The sequence below is a fragment of the Pithys albifrons genome, chromosome 2 (assembly GCF_047495875.1).
Source record: "Pithys albifrons albifrons isolate INPA30051 chromosome 2, PitAlb_v1, whole genome shotgun sequence".
NCBI lineage: Eukaryota > Metazoa > Chordata > Aves > Passeriformes > Thamnophilidae > Pithys > Pithys albifrons.
Genome location: NC_092459.1, coordinates 93,285,996 through 93,306,571, shown reverse-complemented (window position 1 = coordinate 93,306,571; position 20,576 = coordinate 93,285,996). Strand labels below are relative to the sequence as shown.

Genomic DNA, 20,576 nt, shown 5'->3' with positions numbered 1-20,576 from the left:
CCTATTGCTGAGTGCCTGGGAGAAGAGACCAACTCCCACCCGGCTGGAACTTCCCTTCAGGAAGAAGTACTAGAAGTACTATGCTGCCAGTGGACAGAATAATGAATTAGTAATATTGTTTTCTTTGTTTCAGGAACCCTTATTCTGAGAGCATAAAAGAGATGTTGACAACTTTTGGTACGGCAATATACAAAGTAGGCTTGAAGGTTCATCCAAATGAGGAAGATCCACGTGTACCTATAATGTGCTGGGGAAGCTGTGCTTATACAATACAGACTATAGGTACTAATGTATTCATTTTGCTCCTTTCTAAGTGATTTTCTGAATTTAGTTAAACTCACGGGATTGAATTTTTTTACAGAACGAATTTTAGCTGATGAAGATAAGCCATTATTTGGTCATTTACCTTGTCGACAGGTAAGAATTCCTCTTGGAAGCGGTGGAAGAGAGGGAATTGTGCTTCAGTAGTGAGGAATATCTAAATTTTAAGTTACAGTTCTCTGATAGTTTTATTTGTTGGATCCTACTCTTTAGTCAATCTGTATCTGATTAGTAATCTGTTTAAAAACCAAAGCTAGCAAAACTGTTATGTTTTTTTCCTATAAACACATAATTTAGTAAGGCCATGGTTTCTCATGGTAACAGTCAAAATAACAATACTGAAAAGAACTTGTGTGTGTGCATAAAGTAGGTACCTGTCATATGCTTAACACAGTCCAACTGCCCCCATAAACTACAGTTAAGAGGCCTGGAAAAAATGCAGTAAGTCAAAAGGTCTTTCATATTGAGGATCTCTGTTGACTGTGGCAGTGTCTCTTTTTCATTGTTTTTAAAGGATGACTGCCTTACGTCACTAACAAGATTTGCTGCAGCTCACTGGACAGTTTCATCTCTTTCAGCAGTACAGCGCCACTTTTGTACTCTATTAGCATGTAAGTTCACCACCTTATGCTGTTTTTTTGCAAAGATACAGCTAAATGCTTTCAAAGTGACTGTTAGTATTGATTAGAGGTTTATTTTATGCACTGGTTTTAAGGAATAGACCAAGAGCTGATATTTACACCTATATATATTATGTCATACGATGGAAAATAAAACAGACATTTCTTTTGGTCTGCAGTTCCAAGATACATTTCAAGGGAAGCATGAATATTCTGCTGTGGAGGATTTCTGTTGACTCTTCCTTTTAGAAAGAATCTGTGATAAGACAGGACTTAATATGTAATGTCATATGTTAGTTGAGAATTTTAATGAGAACAACCAAAATGTTCCAAGCTTGAAGCGTCAGTAGATACAGATGAAAAGGCTGAAGTTCAGCCTAATGCAGTAATTGCCCATGAGCGGACTATTGTGAAAGGGCATTAAAAAATGGGATAACTTTAATATTTCCAGTCAGTAGAGCAGGGAAACTTTTAAAATGCATTCATATACTGAAATTACTGGTAGACAGATAACACCTACTTCAGCAAACAGTTGGCAGCTTTATGGGAAAAACTTAATTGGCATCAGTTTGTAGCAGTAATGCTTGAGCAGTTTTCTGTGTGAAGCAGGAGAGAAAATGCTGCTAGTTGTTTGACTGGAACTTTGTAGTATATGGTGTTCTGTGTGGTTTGGATTTTCTTGACAACTTGAATCAATGTTTCTTCAAAGCAACTGTACTGCTTTTTTTTATGAAGGAAAAGTTTCTGCTATTTTACTTTTCAAGGCTAGGAATAAGGAAAATTACTAGCTTTTGATCTGTCAGGATTCTATAAACTATTTGTAGAGCTGATTTACTGAAAAATTTGGGGTTGTAAGTCCCTTGCTCTGGCCACTTTTTTGATAGAAACATTTATCACACTTTTGGGTTGAACTCTATGGCTACATGCTTACAGAGGAAAAGCATTTAAAATCTGAATGGTAGTGAAATGTTTTATAAAAGAAATAGATTCAAAATGTCACGCATCTTCAACTGTTAATTTTTTGGCCAGTAAGGCAGCAGTCTTCAACTGAAGTATTTTTAAGTTGTTATGATGAGACGTTTTCTTACTGTAGTAGTGTTTTAAACTTGGCAGCTTAATGCTTACAGCTGAATTGCAAAGCTATACCCATAGCTGCAATTGAAATTCTTACTATAGATCAGATTTTACTGCTTGGAGCAAACAAGTCTGCAACTGTTCCTTGATTGTTACTTAAAATACGTAGTAACATTTTCAAAACCCATAACTTATATTGTTTGCTTTTAGATGGAGGTGCTTGGAATTTATTAAGTGTCTGAATTTCTTTTGTCAGCTGGAGTGCTTTGGTTAATAATTTGTGGTTTCTGTGAATGTGAATACTACAGAGGTGGAGAGACCAACAACCAGCTCTTTCTTCATTAGAGATAAAATAATGTATTTATATTTTTGAATCCATGAGGCAAATGATTTTTTTCAAGGCAAGTTCAGTGAGTCTTGTTAAGTTGATTGCAGAAGTTTCCTTTGAGGAGCTGTCTAGCAACAATTAGTGTTCCTGTTTAATCACTAGTGTTTGAGCTTATTTCTGGGTCAGAGTTTGAGATTTTGTATTTTGAATTGTTTAATCATGTAAATGAAGGAGGTGGCTCTCATTTTGTTACTGAAATACAGAAAAATATTTTCATATATAATTGTTTGATTAATGGGTTTTTTTTCCTCTCCAAAATATTTAGCACTGGTGCCTAATGAAAAAAATGGAAATCTTCCTTGCATACTTGATATTGACATGTTTCATTTATTGGTATGTATTCCATACTACATTTTCATAATGTTTTAATTCAGTAGGCACTATGTAAAAACTGTTGAAATCCATCTCTTTACTTTGGGTTAGGAACCTTTCAAAATATTCAGGGTTTTAGGGTTTTTTTCACTACTTACATTTTAAAGACTTCTATGGTTTCAAATATTCTTATCTATGTATAAAAAAGGGTAAAATGAAGCTATGCTCTTTGGCTGTTAAAAAAACCACAAATAAATAAACTAACCCCCGCCCAACAAACCACACACAAAAAATAAGTACAAAAAACCCCCCAATAAAACCAAAAACACCCAAGCAGACTCAAAACTCTCATAATAGTTAATCATTATTCTCTTAAGTAATGTCTGTGTAATTAGCTTTAATATTAGCCTTAAGTCTGCCTTCAGACGGTATAGTTAGAGCATGAGCAGGGGAAAGGGGAAGATTCAAAAGGAAATGGAATGTACCAGCTTTCTTGTTTTCTTTTACAGGTAAGCTTGGTGCTCTCTTTCCCTGCCATACATTGTCAGGATTTTTCAGGGGTTAGTCTTGGCACTGGAGATCTTCACCTGTTTCATCTTGTCACTATGGCACACATAATACAAATTTTACTTACCTCATCAACAGGTAATGCCACTTTCTTTCAACTTTTATTGAAGTGGTTCCTTAAGTCTGTACTTAGGAAAAAACTGTGGTGCTATTAGTAAATGTGTGCAGTTTACTGCAAAATAGAGTGTTGGTGCTCTGTGTTTCAGTCCACAGAGAGTATTGATAAATTGATAGCAAGTTCAGCCATCTTGTCATTGCTGCTCAACACCGGAGGTTTCTTGGGGCATACCCAGGAATCCTGGCTTTCCACCTAATGTAGCAGTGTCTGCAGGTGTTTATAGCAGAGACTTGGCTTAGGCATTGCATGGTGCATAACTTGCAGTTAGCAAAGGAAGGAATCAATGTATCTTCTGACTAGAGGAGCTGAATAAGGCATAGTATGTCAAAAGCAAAGAATTCCAAGCAAGTACATTAAGAAACCCAACCAACTGAACAAGTAAACCAACACCTCACTGAAGCTGACAATAGCATAAACTTACCACATATGATATGCAGCAGAAAGATTTTTCTGGTATATCATATTCCATTCCAGTAGAATATTTCACTTAGTTCGGGCACTTTTTGTCAAAACTTGAAAAATACGTTCTTGCTGCATAATCCTGTATATATAAAACAACTTGCTTATTATTTCTTTTTTCTTCAGAAGAGAATGGCATGGATCAAGAAGACACTAACAGTGAAGAGGAAGTAGCTGTGCTTACACTGTATAAATTTCTTTGCCAGTGTACAGGAAGGTAAAAGTGTGATCATTTGATAAAATATTATGGTATTTTTCTCCCTCCTGAACTCAACAGTAATTACTGACTCAATTCTATGTAATAATCCAGTCAAAGACTTTTCACTTGGGAGCTCTTTTGTCTTGTTTCTTATCCAACACTTCTAGATTCACTTAAGTAACTATTCCTATAAATTTCTCTGATCATGAAGATACCTGCTCATGAAGATTATTCTCTGGAACAATTTTTTTTAATTCAGTTTGCAGAATCTGGAATTGGCAGTATCTGAGTGCAGAAAATTTGTTGGGATAGGAGTGCCTTCAAACTGGAAGAGAGTAGGTTTAGGTTAGTTATTAGGAAATAATTCTTTACTGTGAGGGTGATGAGGCACTGGAACAAGTTGCCCAGAGAAGATGGAAGCCCATCCCTGGAAGTGTTCAAGGCCAGGTTGGATGGACTTTGGAGCAACCTGGTCTAATGGAAGATGTCCTTGTCCGTGGCAGGGGGTTGGAACTTGATAATCTCTAAGGTCCCTTCCAATCCAGACCATTCTATGATTCTATGATCTGAAATGTTAATCCAAAATTTCCCTTAATTAACTGTCCCCGTTGGTTACATTTTTATGAATCTCTAATTTGTTGTTGAAGTTTTCTTTGAAACGGTTATTTCAACTGAAGTCAGTATTTAATATGCCATATGAATGACAACTTACTAAATACAGCTCTCAAAATTATTAGGTAAAGCAAACTTTTTTTAACTGTATTCTCTTAAGTGCCTTGAAAGAAGTTTCCTCAGGCTGGCACCTGTGGAGGAATCTAAAAGCTGGAATCATGCCTTTCCTGAGGTGTTCTGCTTTGTTTTTTCATTACTTAAATGGAGTCCCAGCACCTTCAGAAATTCAAGGTACTGTCTTCTTTTGTATTAAATCAGGTTTTGAAGACATAAACATTAATGGTCAAAATATATTACATTTTAGCTCTGTTTTCTGTAGAAACTGATTGAATGAATGTGGACTTGTTACTAGTGCAGAATGATATCAGCATAATGAAAAAGACAAAAAATTAATTTGAGGGGTTTTTTAAATGTATTTTTATATAGAGGCAATTGCTGTTCTAGATTACTTAAAACAGAAATCGATGGTCTTTTGTTAATGAGGAAAATTTCGATTATTTCAGAGCTCCTATAGATTACTATTTTCAAATGAGACCTGTTTTAGCTTGCATTGATTTCGTTCAAGCAGCACCTGCCTATAATTAATGTCAGGGCCGGGCTGGATGGGAGTTTGAGCAACCTGGTCTAGTGGAAGGTGTCCCTCCTCTTGGCAGGGAGGTTGGAAGTAGCTTGTTTTTGAGGTCCCTTCAAACCCAAACCATTCTGTGATCTCTCTGTAATTACACTATGTTAGGCTACACCCCAAATAATCAATAGTAGTAACATACTTTACTGCCCTCAACATAAGGTGTATGTAGAATGTAAACCTGAAGATGTTAATAAAAAGTAGGTTCACAGCACTTCAGGACTCCCACATTTAAAACAAAATCTGGTACTTGGTGCTGAGCTGAAAGAAGGAAACCTCTTCTCCTGAACTTTCATTTTCTGTAACAAGATTTCTCAAGTTCATAGTCTGGACCAGTAGAGATCACTTGAGTTCTTTATGATATGGATACTCTAAAGATGAGGTGCAACGTACAGATGTACTTCCAGACAGTAGGTCCACGAGCCTTTAAAGAAAGGCTTTGCTCTACTTCTTTTTTACAGTCCTCAAGTCCCAGATGCTTGTATGGCCCTACAGTTTCCCACCACTATGGGATGTCTTGGCAGTGTCTGTGACACTGGGTGTTTCATGTTCCTTTCCCACTCCCCTGCCCCGGGATCCACTGATCCCACAACTGGCTTGTGTTCCTTTTGTCTGGTGTTTTACTGAGGGTTCTAAAACAGCAATTACTTGGGCATGAAAGGGAATCGAGCACAGCTTTTATTCTAATTCTCTTCCCTCTGTTCAGAAGCTAAAGAGGCTGTTCCCCGGGTCAGGCACTGGTACTGTTTTTCCTGAAAGTTGGGAGAGCAGAGGCCAGGAGAGTGAAACCAGTAGACTAGTGTGAATGTGGTGGTCTGGGGCTGTCCTAGGGATTTTAGTAAAGTTTGGCATTGCAGGTATTTGCCATTTCTGTATTTCTTTCTAAGGCTGTGATACACTGTCTGTTACTGACCACCTGTGTTAATTGTTTCACAAGGAGCACAAAGGAGCCATTTAGTGGGTGACATTAAAACAAAGATATACTGAGTTGTTAAGGATGTTCAGCTCTCACTTGTGGTTCTTACATGACTACACTTGAAACGTGCTTAGGGGTCAAATTTGAAAGTTGCTTTATGTTACTGGTAGTTTTCCAACATAACTGTCTGGTGCCTTTACCACTTTCATGCATCATGCCATGTTTTGGGTGTGGGAGAATACAGTTGTGAAAAAAAAAAGGTTAGGTGTCCCATAACTTAGAGCAGTATTTAATTTATTGTAGTTAATGTCATTTCTTAAAATGTAGTTATGACAATTACACTCTTTTTTTTTCTCAGTAAATGGAGCAAACCAGTTTGAACACTTATGTAGCTATCTTTCCTTGCCAAACAACCTCACTTGCCTTTTTCAAGAAAACAGTGAGATTCTGAACACATTGATAGAAAGGTAAGCTGTGCTTTTGTGCTTATTTTAAATATAATAAGGAATTCTGCAAAAAGTAGTAGTATAAGTATTCTCCCATGAATGCATATATGGAAGTGAATCTTAGATTTTGAAAAGCATTTGTGAAATAAATGTTTCAAAAGAAACAATTTTGGTTATAGGGGTTATTTAATAGATGTACTGTGGATTTTTTTTCTTAATTGTTTTTTATCATCTGTTGAAGTTAAACTCCACTTTTTTTCTTTCTTGTAGTTGGTGCAGTAACAATGAAGTAAAAAGGTATCTGGAAGGCAAGAGACAAGCTATCAGGTAAACATGGAGAGATTTGAAGGAGAAACAGGAAAAAACCTTTCATGTTGCTGTTTTCTCCAAAATGTTTTTTGTAATGGGTGTTTATAATGATATAGTATCAGTTCTACTTAATTAAAAAACAGATATTAGGGATAGGCAAAGAGATTTTTTGAATTTATTTAAAAAGTATATATTGCTTAAATCAGTAGATTTTAAAGTCAAAGTTAAATATTACAGTTTTATTTAGACTGACACACAGTAATCAGAAGCCATAAAATTTCTTCTCATGTTTCCTATTACTTTGCACCTTCCAGTGCAAAAAATACACTGTTGTTGTAAGACATGTCTAACCTTTGTTTAAAAATATCAGGCCTGAAAGAGCTTTTTAAATTATCTTTTTAAAAACTCCAGTTCCTTTAGTGAAACCAACACCATCAGTTGCTAAAAAGAAAATTCACTTCTCATACATTTCTTCTTGCTAAGCAACTATTTTGAATCCGGAACGCATTTATTACTTTGTGGGTGCAGAAAAGCATTTGGGGTGTTGTTCTTTCTGAAGGCTGGGTAAAAATGGTGGTTAACAATTATTCAGATAATTATAAATGAATGTGAGGTTCACAGTGCTGTTATTAGAAACACAAACCTGCATTTTAATCTCCTGTTCTAAATACAAAAAGTCAATCTTTCAGCGCTGTACATACAATAATGCTAAGTGACAAAAATAAAAACTAATCACTTTGTCTGTTAAACACCAGGCTATTAACAGAATCTTATACAATAAGAATGTTCTGGTTGTGTGATTGGTTTTCTGCTACTTGTGATTGTTGGGATTTTTTTTCCATATGTTCCTTTTGCTGATTCTTATCTGATCTTCCCAAGATTATGTTTAATTTGACAGTGATTCTTTTTTCCCCCTCTCTGCATGTTCTTGTACATTGTTTTGTTACAAGCCTGTTTACATGTCATAGTCTCATTTGTATTATTCCTAAACTTGAAAATTATTAAAATTTACTGTATAGTATCTGTTATTTTTAAATATATAAATATTTTGTATTAAATAGGTCCTTGTCATTGCATGAATATTTTCTCTGGCTTGAGAGTCAGACTATTTCCCATTCAATATTAGTGACTAAGGAAAATACAAAGCAAAATGATAAGGGAGAGAACAAATATTTAGTTAAACCTGTAGTGGCCTCATAATGAGGTTTTGGTAAAAACTACGTATGATATGTATTTTTCTGTCTTTCTGTCTCTGTGTTTTCAAAATAATCAAAAATATGACAGAACAGGAGGTGGCTTAGTTGAAAGATGTTGTGGGTTCCTTTTTAGTGTGCTCTCATTTTACTTTGAATGGCAGAGAAGCGGAAAACCTTAAAAATTTAATTATTCACAGATGCTGTTTAGATGAGTCAGGAAAACATGAATGAGTTTGAATTCATTTGTGTACTATTTATTGAAATTTGAGTGGTTGATTTGATTGTTTTATTCTAGCTATGCAAGAGAATCCAACAAATTAATAGACCTTCCAGATGACTACAGCTGCCTCATTAACCAAGCGTCCAATTTCTCGTAAGTTGTGTGGAATTACAGTGAGGACCCTGAAGTCTTCTGCTCCTTTTCATGAACTCTAACCTGAACGTCTCAGAAAGTTGTATATAGAATCATAAAGTTAATGGCATATAGCATTTGTCAGCAAAACTGCCCTGTATTTCAGTGAATCAGAAATTGCAGCTGTTAAATTTTGAATCTTTTTACTATCTAGAGTTAATACATGCAGTGGCTTTCTTTTTGGTTTTTTTTTTCCTTAACAAAAGGTGTCCAAAATCAGGTGGTGATAAAAGCAGAGCCCCAACATTGTGCCTTGTGTGTGGGACCATGCTGTGCTCTCAGAGTTACTGCTGTCAGACTGAATTAGAAGGGGAAGATGTTGGAGCCTGTACTGCACATACATACACTTGTGGTTCTGGAGTGGGCATATTCCTTAGGTAAGGAACTGAATGCCTCTACTCGTACTGCTGGGTGAGATGGTGTGTGTAGTCTTGAAATTAATAGTTCCATGAATGTGATTGCAGGAGTGGTTTGTAAAGGAAGTGTCTATTTAACAATAGGGTTGCCTGAAAACTAGAGTGCATTCATCTTCCTATATTTTGGTATAAGGTTCCAAGGTTGTTTCTTTGAAGATAAAATGTCATAGAAAATTTGAATTTCTTTCTCAAGGGAATCTGTTTTGTCTGTGCGTTTATTTCTATTCAAGTGTTACGAAAGAATGAAGGTAAATACTTTGGTTTTATTGTTGCTGCTGTTAAAACCATGAAAATTCACTTCAGCTGTTTCTGCATACAAGAAAAGATTAGATAATATCTGTTTTCACTTTGGCAATTAGTAAGAAGTGAATTTGGGGTTTTTTCTTGTTATGGTTTTCTTGAGTGTTTTACACAGATTGCAAATTATATGACTTAGAACTACATTATTTTTAACTGCTACAGAGAAGTTATAATAGGAAGAGAATAAGAAGATCTTTAGTTTAAAACCAAAAAAGTACCTTTGAAATATGTACATGCAGATTACACACAATGAAAGTAGGTAAGAACTGTAAAAGCAGTATTTATGAAAGTATAAGAAATTATTCACCTAAAAATCAATACCTAAAAATCCTCTTTGTGTGTCTCTCTGTAGAGTAAGAGAATGTCAGGTGCTATTTTTAGCTGGAAAAACAAAGGGCTGCTTTTATCCTCCTCCTTATCTTGATGACTATGGAGAGACAGACCAGGGACTCAGGTAAATATACATCTTTTAAATACAGGAATTCTAAAACTGTCTGGTTTGTAAACTACACATTTATGTTACCATTTTATTTTAATTATATAGGTAACATTATATTTTGATACTGCTGCTGCATCTAATATCTTCTTAATGCTAATACGTGTTTTTTGGTCAAAAATATTTAACAGAATATCTTTTGCAGGTTATAAACAGTTGTCTTGAAGTGTAAAAATTTAAATCTTTTTAGCATCTGTGAAGTTGTCTAGAAACTAAGGCTGAAAATTTTATTTGTGTCTAGTGCATTTGTTTGTATAACCTGTGTTAATTTAATACCAACTGAAAATGCTGTGAGATTATTTAATGAGGAAGTTCTTTGTGTTAACTCCTGTCTGTGCTTCCTGTGAGAGGATAGTTTGGGGACTTGATATTGTTAATGCTCAATACTTCTAAAACTGGTAAAAATCAGAGAATATGAACTAGTTCAGCCTGGAAAGATTGCTGAAAATGTGCATTCAGAGGTCTGTGGCTGTACAGGGTGGAGGGAACTGTTGAGCTATAAGGGTGGGGCACCAGACAAGGGGGCACCACAGTTTACTAATCCAAGTATCTGTTGATTTGCTCTGATATGAGAAGAATGTTAAAGGATTATCTAAATATTTTAGTATTTCAAGGGGTTATCTAATAAATACTTAATATATCACACTGACCGTTTGTGCCTTGCTGCCATGTTTTTTCATTCCTGATAAGTGTTATCTCCTTTACAGACGTGGGAATCCCTTACATCTGTGCAAAGAACGATTTAAAAAGATTCAAAAACTCTGGCAGCAGCACAGTATCACAGAGGAAATTGGACATGCACAAGAAGCAAATCAAACACTGGTTGGCATTGATTGGCAGCATTTATAATGGTTTTCTGCTGAAGACTGGAACTTCATTAAAGATTTTTGTAATTCAGTAAGCTTTTCAAAGGAGGGATGAGGAAAAAAGTCTGAGGAAAAAAAACCCAACAAGCTCAAACCTGTTACTTAATCTTTGTTTTACAGTGTATTTCATAAAGATAGCAGTTAACATTAATCAAGTAAACTTCTTTCTATGTAAGCGAGTTTTATTAGTCCTATAATTTGCACTGTGCTTCCTTCACAGAAATGTCTTGGGTTATAAACCTGGGCAAATGAACTTAAGTTTCTGATAAAAAAAGAATGACTCTTTTTGGAAGTCTATGATTTTTTTCTTACAAACTGCAAGAGAAAAAGACTGCTGAAACAGAAACTAGATAGAGCACAATTATGGATTGTGTTTTGCCCCATGCTAGTAATCTGAGCCATCTTATTTATTATTCTGCAATTTAATACTTAAGCTGTGTGTACATGCAATGGAATGAAGTAAGGAAGCAAATAATGTAGCAAATGGATGTCTGTGTCTGCATCGGTGGATAATTCACTCTTTCACTTGGTGTATCTAAAATGATTTTGTCATTTGTACTCTTGCAGCTTTCTTGCTTCCAGTTGTTTTCTAACTAAAAAACCTAACACCAGCTTTACAAGTAAAATAATGTAAAGCTTTTTCCAGAGCATTGCACTCCTTAGAATTATGTAGTTCTTAATTTGATTTAACTGGGAAACCCTTTCACTTTCAATTATGTGATTGGTTATTGGTATTCAAGGGTTGACATTGTGCTTTAGAAATTATTTTAAGACAACTTCAATACATAAAAGTCGTGAAAGCTAATTTTATGTTAATTTGCAGAAGCACAGAGGATATTTTCTTCATTTTTGTTAACAGTCAACTTTCAAGGTGCAAATCCCATCTTCTTTTTTGTTGCAGACAAATGGAATGGTTTCCTCTGGCTTTGAAGGGCCACAATCACACTGCCTACATTATTGCATTGGTTCCTTTTTTTTTTCTGTTCTCCCATCAAGTATATTTACTTTTTGGCTTGATTTAAAGCTCTGTAAAGATGTTTGCATATAGTATATTTTATAAATATATTCTATAACTGCGCAGATTTGCACTTGATATGAGGGTGCCTGAAGGCAGTGAGTTTTCTAGTTGTATGTAATTAGACCTCCAAGGTGTCTCTAAAAAGTCACATTATGCTTACTGATTTAAAATAAAATTCATTATCTTTATCTCTCCTATCTTCTGACAAATTGGTAAAATCTTAATTTACATAGTTCTGTTTTCTTAATAATCTGTGGGTGTTTTAGTTAAGTCTTAATTTCTGACTACGTCTTCAGCCCAGATAAGCAATTCCCTTTACTATCTGCCAGATCTTCAGTTACACTTGGTCTGACTGAATTGTTCCTATTTTTACAGATTTAATGTTCCAGATAAATTTTGTATATTCATGGTGTACAGGACAATTTTTCAAACATTCAGTAACAGTATTGAGTGGAGATGTGAAGTATGAAATAAAGAAACTTGGCCAATGTGGATCTGCTTTTCTTAAAACCAGTACAGACTACTTTTGTCTCTACTACCTGTCATAGATTGAATCATTTATATATTGCTGTCACTTTTTATGAAGAGGCATGCAGAAGTTTCAGGAGAAATAGACATTAATGCTTTATCTCTGCCTTCCCCTACTTAAGCTGGTTGACATATCAACAATTTTCTGTGCATGGTACTTAGAAATCTCATTTTTTTGGTGGTGTTACTATTCCTTTGCAGAGTCTTGCTTTTTGAGCTATGTGCCACAGTTTCAAATAATGTGTAACTGCCTTGAAAAACTCTCTTCTCCTGTAAGCATAATATTAAAAAGACTGACAGATTTCTTTGTGCGAAGCAAAATATTGACAGCAAGAAGGATTTGTTTTCCCTCTGGGATTAGAGTCAGAGACTGTGACCACAAATAATTGCAAAGTACACAATTTATCATTTTTTTGCAGTTGGGTCATTCTTTACTTAAGACTTCTATTTTCTGATTTGTTTTGCATGTGTTTATATTAATGTAGAAATATTTATATATAACATTGTTTCAGTATCAGGGAAATAATATCTGTAATAAATTGGCTATAACTTTAACATCTATGGATTATGTGTACAATCTAGAATGTATTATGTTTTGGGGGAGTAAAAAAAAAATCAAAACAGCAAAACCCCACAAAATTCCCAGACTTAAAACCATCATAGCAGAATACAAATCAAAGCTGAAAAAGCATGAAGTAAGTGCTTTTCATGGCAACATTCAATAGGTACTTTTTAAATGTTGTTTTGGGAATTTTGCTGAGTTTGTTCCTTCAAGTGTGCACCTTGTTAATCACAAGCTGACAGAAATACCTGGATGTGCAACATCTGCAATTCCCTGGCCATAAATGTAAGGTGATTATATTATTAGTGTCATTTGCTTCAGTCAGCTAAACCTTTCTTGACCTCTACCAAAAAGTCTTAATCGTCTTTTTACAGGATTGTAAGTTACATTTTATAAAGGGATGATGGTTGAGGTTCACTCTGTTCATACTTGAAGATAACACTTCTTACTCTCCCCAGTCTGCCATTGGAAGGCTCTTTCTTACCCAGCTGGAAATACATAACCAAGATAACAAATGCCTGATACCTTCTGACTTGTGCCAAGAGCCAGTGCTCCCCCAGCTCTCTGACCACTTCATCTGTAAAGTCACCAGGAGTTTGTTGTTGGCTGAGATAAGTGCTTGTGGATTCTCAGACTGCTGACATTTACAGCTCTCCTCTGGTCCTCGACACCGTCCTTCCATGCCCCTTGAACTAGTCTTCAATGCTGGTGACTAAGCAAGTAAATGTCAGGCCTTCCTGCTGTAGCACTGGGAACAACCTGGACTTCAAGGATTGTGTTTGCGCACTGTACAGTCCACTTCTTTCCCTGGGACAGTGGATGTGGCATGTCCAGCCACGCAGACCCTTTGCTGTCCTTCTAGATTTGACATTAAGCCCTATCAGCTCTTGTGCTCCAGTCCTGGCATCTCATTTAAGTGCATTTTATCTTATGCTAAATAACTTGGTGTTTTGTTCAGAAGCTTCATCACTAAAAATTCTCCCTATGATTTGAATGGGGTAGAGAAGAAGCTGGGTGCTTGACTTATTGTGCAAGTACCTTCAGCATTAAATCCCAGCTGTTTCCTTTCTGGAGGACTAAATTGCAGAAGGGGAGTTGCATCTCAAATCTCTTGACAGTGTCACGATCAACTGAGTTTGAAATCTTCCTTCATTCTCCACTCGACTCTCCTCTCCTCCTTTGTAGGAATTGCCTTCAGCAGGAAGTGGTGCTCTCTATTTCCATACTGCTGTTGAGATTACTGATCTTAGAAGTCAAATATGACCATATGAAATAGTTTTGGCTTGAATATCAGCCCCTGGGGAATTCAACTTCTAAATGGTTGGATTCCAATTGTTCATTACCACTCTCTGAACCCGAACACCCAGCCAGCATTTTGTCCACTTTGCAGTTTGCCTAGTTTGCATCTCCCCAGATTGGTTATGAGGATGTTTTCTGAAATCATATTGAAAGTTTTTCTGAAGTAAGGCATCTACTGTACAGAAAAAATGCTTTAGAGAAGAAAATACACAAAAATACACAGGGAGGCCACCTCTGGTGATAGTGAGAGATACTGGGTTCAGCTTTGTAGGGCTTCTACAGGTCTTTGATCTTAGTATTTTTGTATTGCAATCTGCTTGGCTTTTGGTGAGCCAGGACTGTTACCTGGCCAATCCTGCATCATAGTGTGAATGGGATGGTACTTTTGATATCTTAACTGGCATTAATAGAAAACTGTCATAGGGAGGCATGTGCTTACCTACGATGAGCTGTTCAGTTCTTTACCTCTTTACAGTGATTGTCCCAGAGTCCTACTTAATGCTGCACGGGTAAGGTTGCAGACTTCAGGAGAACAACATTGGATTTGGTTATTATCAAGGCTTGCCTTCTGCAGGAATGCTTTCAGGTGCTGCAGGGAGTCTGCCAGCCACACCTCTGCGTGTGCCATTTGACTGTCTGCTTTCTCTGGGTCGCTGGTTCAGGCCATATGGAGGGGCTTCTGTGTATCCTCGGGGATAGGCACTGGGAGAGGTTGCTTAGCAGTGATGGAAAGTGTTTCAGTTAATTTGTCTTTAGAGAAACGTCTCTCCTTATCATGAATTATTTTGTTTGCTTTTTTATTTTAATCTCTTGGGATTTGAATGTTGAGGAATTGGAAGGAGTAGAGCAGGCCTTTCCTTTTGGGCTGTGTTAACACAAAGATGGGAAGAGTCACAGAAGAACTTTGCTAATAGGCACTGCTGAAACCAAAACTCCATCTTTTGGTGCCTGATGGAAGCCAGTGGGTGCATGAATTGCACATTTATCTCCAGTTACTGATAACTTACAATTACCAGGAAGCAGCTTTACTTTGTTGGAGTATCATTTGTTGGTTTGGGGAACCAGCAGTGACTGAGGGAAGGGCACCATTGTAAGCCTGGGGAAACTGAGGGGCGTTGGCTGCTGGGACTGCTGCAAGAGCACATGCCACAGGCAGCTCTAGAGCAGGAGGCAGGGCCAGGAGGAGCTGGAGCCTCCCTGCCTCTCCTTGCTGCCAGCCAGAGTGCCTATGCCATCAGGAGCTTTGCTGTCATAGAAGTTTAAATTGTTGGATCAGGGATTGGGAAGAACTCCATGTCAGGGGGGTTTGGGGATCCCAGGCTTGGCTGAGACTCTTGACCTGTCAGTGCTTTCCCTCAGACCAGGCTCTGGAAGCTCATCTACTGGAAAGCTTTCTGAGGCCTGACTAAAAGTCCTGCAGAGCTGTGCTTTTCAGACAGCTAAGCAGTTTTTTCCAGTAAGGGTGAGAAGGGGGTTCATTATCTATTTTATGCCAAGGCTAAGGGTCAGGAGAAACTGATTCCTGGTTCTGTTCTGGGAGGGTCGTCTCGCTGTCTGAGGCCTAATTCAGGGGTGACCTATGCAACAGTATTGAGCTTGTTTTGTTGGTAATAATATTTTTCACCTTACTTTAGTCTGTTTTAAACATGTTATGGGCTGATAGAGGAATATAGTATGCACTAAAATAGTTCAGGTTTTTACAAAGCAGGGCCCTGTGAATATCACATGATGCATGTGCCTTGTACCCCTCTGATCCTGTCAAGAGTGTTTTAATGCTGTTCAGTGCCCTTCTCACCAGCTGGCCCTGAGAGGTAGCTAAGTATTTATGATAACATGTGACAACTTTATCCCAAATCATCCCTCACTTCAACCTGAGACCCTATGGTGCTTTCATATTTAAGTTCACTCTATGCACCCACACGCTTGATCCCACAGACACCAAAATGCATGTGTCCAAGCAGTCTGAGCAGGACTATGGGCTACAGAGGACAGGAGCAGTAACTGCTTAGTCTTCCCTGCGTGCTGCTTGGCTGGTAATAGCAATCTGGCTTTTGGAAACTTCTTTTATGTCCACTAGGATTCAGTAGTACCCATGGTGCTGTGTTTTGCCTCAGTATCCTGCTTCACCCCTCATAAATCTGAAGTAAGGCTGCCTGTTGTCTGTTCCTGTTTTGGGGTGCCTTATATATTATATAATAACATGAAGAGGAATTACACGCACCACACTCTCCCTCTTGTTACCGAAGTGCAGGTCTGCTGCTGGGAAAGCAACTACCATGGCCATTTGGAGCTCTAGCTTCCTGGGCTGAGTGGAAACAACACATTTCTCAGCATCTTCCCACTTCATTCCTGTCAGTCACATCCCTCTTTATCCATACGTGCTGCTCTTTAAAGGATTGCTCAGTTATTTCTTCTGCTGTTTTATACATGTACGTTTCTATTCATACTTCATTTGTTGCAGTTTTAACATTTCTTTTACATATCATTGTTCCACATATGAAACTTGCTTTGCATATTCTTATCTTGAAGCTGTTGCATATTCATCCTCTATTTTTTCCTGCTCTTCTGCCACCTTTCCCCCTCTCCTGGCATGCAAACAGTAGAGGCCCAAGTCTTATATCTTTGATGGAGAGATTTGTCAAATGCTCTTTTGGAGAAAAAAAGAAGAGGGAGAGTATGAGGAGTTTCGCAGTGCACCAGGTGTAGGAGCTACGGAATGGCAAGTACTGATCTTGGTCTCCATGACAGCAATGATTAAATGTTACTTTTTCATCAGTTTGTGAATATGTATTTTCACAGTCTCTTTTCAGGCAGCATGAGCTCGGAGGTGGTAAGTTTGTCCATTGCGTAGGATCCTGGAAGGGAACCCAGACTGGGTAGTCAGCCCTGGGCAGGGTGGGACAGCTAAGCTCGAGTTAGGGATGGTGTCTGTGCAGACCACTGCAGAATGATTTAGTGACTTATAAAACCAGGTTGTTGATTTGAAATCAACCATGTATTTGAAGAACAATGTGTGAAATGTATTTCTGCACTTGCAGCATTCTAAATGTGAAGGATGGTGAAGTGTGTTAATGTATTGGAGAAAAGATTATATAAAAATAACAAAGGCGGGGGTATTAGCAATATGTTCATTGATGTCATTCACTGCTGTCCCGTAACCAGATATACCTATATTAGAGGGATAGTGTTTGCTCCCTGTAAAGACAGCTCCAAGGAGCCTGCATTTTCTTACAATGATTGTAATCAGTGTCCTTTACAATGAATGTGCAATTTAGCAGAAAATACACTTGAAAAAGAAAAAAATCTGCAGTAATTACTGGGCAACTATTTAATGCTGTTGAATTAGTCAGACATCCCATCTGTATATAATGAATCTTTCCAGGTCCAGTTTTGGTAATTCATAAAGTGCTGCAGTAGCTGAAAGCTCAGAACATGGCATGACCTCTAAAACAATGTACTTTGTGTTTTATTTTCTTTTTCTGTGTACTCTTTTGTAACATAGGCTTTAAGCTCCACTCTGCTGTCAGATTTGAGAGGATGGACCTGTAAATAAGGAATTTTGAGTAGTGTTGTTTTTTTTTTTAACAGAGTGATAAATGCTCTATGCTAGCAACATGTGTCACTTGGAGCATGCAAAAGCACAGGGTGTTCAGCTGGGAGGCTGTGGGTAACTGCTGCTCATGCCAACATGTGTGAGACACTTAAAACATTTCCGTGTGAGTAGCATTTCAAGTCATTGGGTAGGTGTGGAATAACAGTTATTCAGACACTGAAAGGTGTCTTGCCCAAGCAGCAAACCCAAGGCCCAGCGTGGTTGCTTCGTTGCACTGGTGCATAGTAGGTGGGAAGCCCTGCCCCAGGCATGGCCAGTGAGGTGCGTGGGGTTTCCCAGGGCTGCAGTAGCTGTGAATGTAGTGAAAGGGTGATGGGCTTGAATCCTGCTCTCAAGAGCTTCAGGATCCACTTCTACGTCTTCACCAGTGACAGAGGCCTAGCTGTGAAGTATTTGAGGAGGGTATGTGGCACTGGGAACATCCAGCTGTGTGAGGAGCACTCCTGGCTGAGAGCCACCTTGCAAAGAGGGAGGGCACATAAAGTTGTTTTATCCTGCTGAAGTCAGGGATATTCTGAGGTGATAGTTATTTGTCATCTAGACATACCACTGTGAGTTTTTTCCTGAAATTCACTTAATTCATTTTTAACATTATCTAATCTCAAGAATAATTTAAAGTACTCTAAAAGAAATTTAAAAAATTAGACAAGGAGAGAATAAATTTGAGTTTTATGTTCTATTACATTGAAAATTCTGGGCTGAAAACAAGTTCTGCCATAATTTACTTAAAATATGCCTACAGCAACTTTAAAGAATCAATTTCCTTCTACTCAATTAATTTATGTAATTAATGAAAGATTCATTCATATGAACTTGTGAATTCACCTTATCCTTGTTTGTATTTTCCCCCTGTGGTTCTTTTTATCTTTAGTCTGTTATTTGTATCAGAGAAAATGTATGTAGATGGAAACTCACAGCCATTTGAAAAAGTGTTTGTCTAAGGCAGAGCTGTGCCACCCTCTGAACAGAATAGCTGGGCAGCTGGGAAGGCAGGAGGCGACTTGTAAAAGGAAAACTGTGCCTTTAGGGACTGTGTGTGTCTTGGAACTGATGAACTGAGTGAGTGCCTCCTTCCAGCTCGTGTATACTGACATTGCTGCCTGGCTGGAGAGTGGACTGCATGTGTCTCCAGCTGGGAGGGACAGCAGTTCTTGGATGCTGCTGTTAAATTCTGTATTGTCACATAGTTCAGAGCGATTTCTATGGGCTTTTTTTTCAAGAATTAAATTTCATTTTCACCCTATTAACAAGATGGTCAGTCTGTGGAATTGTGTTCCTCAGACTTAGTGCTTTGGTCTCCTCCTTTCATCGCCCCTCCAGCTGCAGTTGAGCCTTGCCAAGTTTCACATGTCCAAGTCTCCCCGTTGCTGATTTGTGATGCTTGACCCTGTTCTGCCTGGGAATGTGATGTACAATGCCTGGAGGCTTGGATTCCCAACGTGCATCAGTCCAAGGGCAAGCTGCAGACCTGTCCTTTGGTCCCTGTTCTGCTGTTTGACTGGTCTCTCTGATCCCCACACTGCCCTTTGCTCTGGAAAGCTTTGAGAACAAAATACTGAAATGCACTTCATCATGAACTTAGTAGCTGGCTCATGTTTATGGACTATCCTTCTCCTTAGTAGAAACAGGTTAATCAAGCAAGACTAGTTCTACTAGGTCTGTGTGCTTTGCAGGGAGCTGGTGGAATGGGAGGTGGGAGTCCTGCTCAGCCCTTCCTCTGGCACCACATGTGAGGGAGGGACTGCAAAACGGGTGTGTTCCCCTGGGGTGCTGCTGAGATGGTGCACGGAGTGGGGAGCCCACAAAGCTGAGCTCCAGGCCAGCATTTACCACCTCACAAATATCCTTAGGATGCAAATTCAGTAGTACCTGTGATGACATGGGAACAGCAAATGCATCTTCTTTGAGAGAGGCATTTTACTACTTCAGTGTTTCAGTCAGTCACTTAACACTATAGTGTTTTTGAACAATTCAAAAAATGTTCCACAGTCTCATGACTTCAGATTTGAGATAGCTGTGTTGCTGTTGCCAGAAATAAATTTGCCTAAGCCTGAGTCTTCTCCACAGGGGGCTGTTATCACATGGTTCCATTCTATTTTTCTGGCCTTATCTCTTAATTAACTAATCTCCAATAATGCTCTTTCTTTTTTTTTTTTTTAATAAGCACTTGTGATCCGTCCCCATTTTCCATTGATTATGCTAAGAGCAGTGTTGTCTTTTTTTACAAAACAAACAAGTCAGATGTAAATAAGTAACTGTTTTGCTGGGATCCCTTTTTCTTTGTATCAGCCTTTAAAATCTTCCCACACCATTAGCTAGGAAGTACGTGGTGCCTGTGAGCCTGATATAGCATTCCCATGCTCTTTGCTAAGCTGCACACATGTGTTTGTGTGGTATTACAAAATGCCCAAGCTCATGTAATGCATGGAGGCTAATCTTATCAATTGTATTAAGGCTACTTAAGAACTAATAGCTTTAAGGAAGCTGTTTATATTTCCTCTTTTAAAGCACTTTAGTCAATGTTCTGTGTCCCTTCAAATAAATGTCATCAGTTAAATAGTGCACTATTTGTTATTTCTTTTAAAAGTGCTATTTCTTAACAGTTGTCACTTAAAGGCCTTGGGCTGGCTCTTAGGCCTGGGTACTAGGATTTAAGCTGTTAATCCATATGGAGGTACCTAAAAAGAAGTGGCCTGGTTTGCATGAATTAAGATCACATCCTTCTGAAGTTTATTAGTTTGAAAATCAGGGCACGGCTCTGGAAGTCATCAGATTGCTACAGGCAGATTTGACTATGTGAGCTTTAAACTTAAATTTAAAATAAGAACAATGGGTTCTTTTGAA

At 37.9% G+C, this 20,576-nt stretch overlaps 1 protein-coding gene across 2 annotated transcripts in view; it reads left to right on the top strand.

Annotated features, from left to right (window-relative positions):
* The window catches only part of UBR2 (ubiquitin protein ligase E3 component n-recognin 2), a 62,174-nt gene extending 50,247 nt beyond the window's left edge, over positions 1-11,927 (top strand). For both annotated transcript variants that reach the window (XM_071577714.1, XM_071577723.1), the window contains exons 35-47: positions 134-282; positions 362-417; positions 836-932; positions 2,669-2,736; positions 3,225-3,360; positions 3,986-4,076; positions 4,831-4,961; positions 6,630-6,738; positions 6,988-7,044; positions 8,518-8,595; positions 8,841-9,011; positions 9,703-9,804; positions 10,554-11,927. In XM_071577714.1, coding sequence (XP_071433815.1) covers positions 134-282; positions 362-417; positions 836-932; positions 2,669-2,736; positions 3,225-3,360; positions 3,986-4,076; positions 4,831-4,961; positions 6,630-6,738; positions 6,988-7,044; positions 8,518-8,595; positions 8,841-9,011; positions 9,703-9,804; positions 10,554-10,695 — 1,387 coding nt within the window. In that variant the 3' untranslated portion in view covers positions 10,696-11,927. The remainder of the gene's footprint in view (positions 1-133; positions 283-361; positions 418-835; positions 933-2,668; positions 2,737-3,224; positions 3,361-3,985; positions 4,077-4,830; positions 4,962-6,629; positions 6,739-6,987; positions 7,045-8,517; positions 8,596-8,840; positions 9,012-9,702; positions 9,805-10,553) is intronic.
* The last annotated feature ends 8,649 nt before the right edge of the window (positions 11,928-20,576 follow it).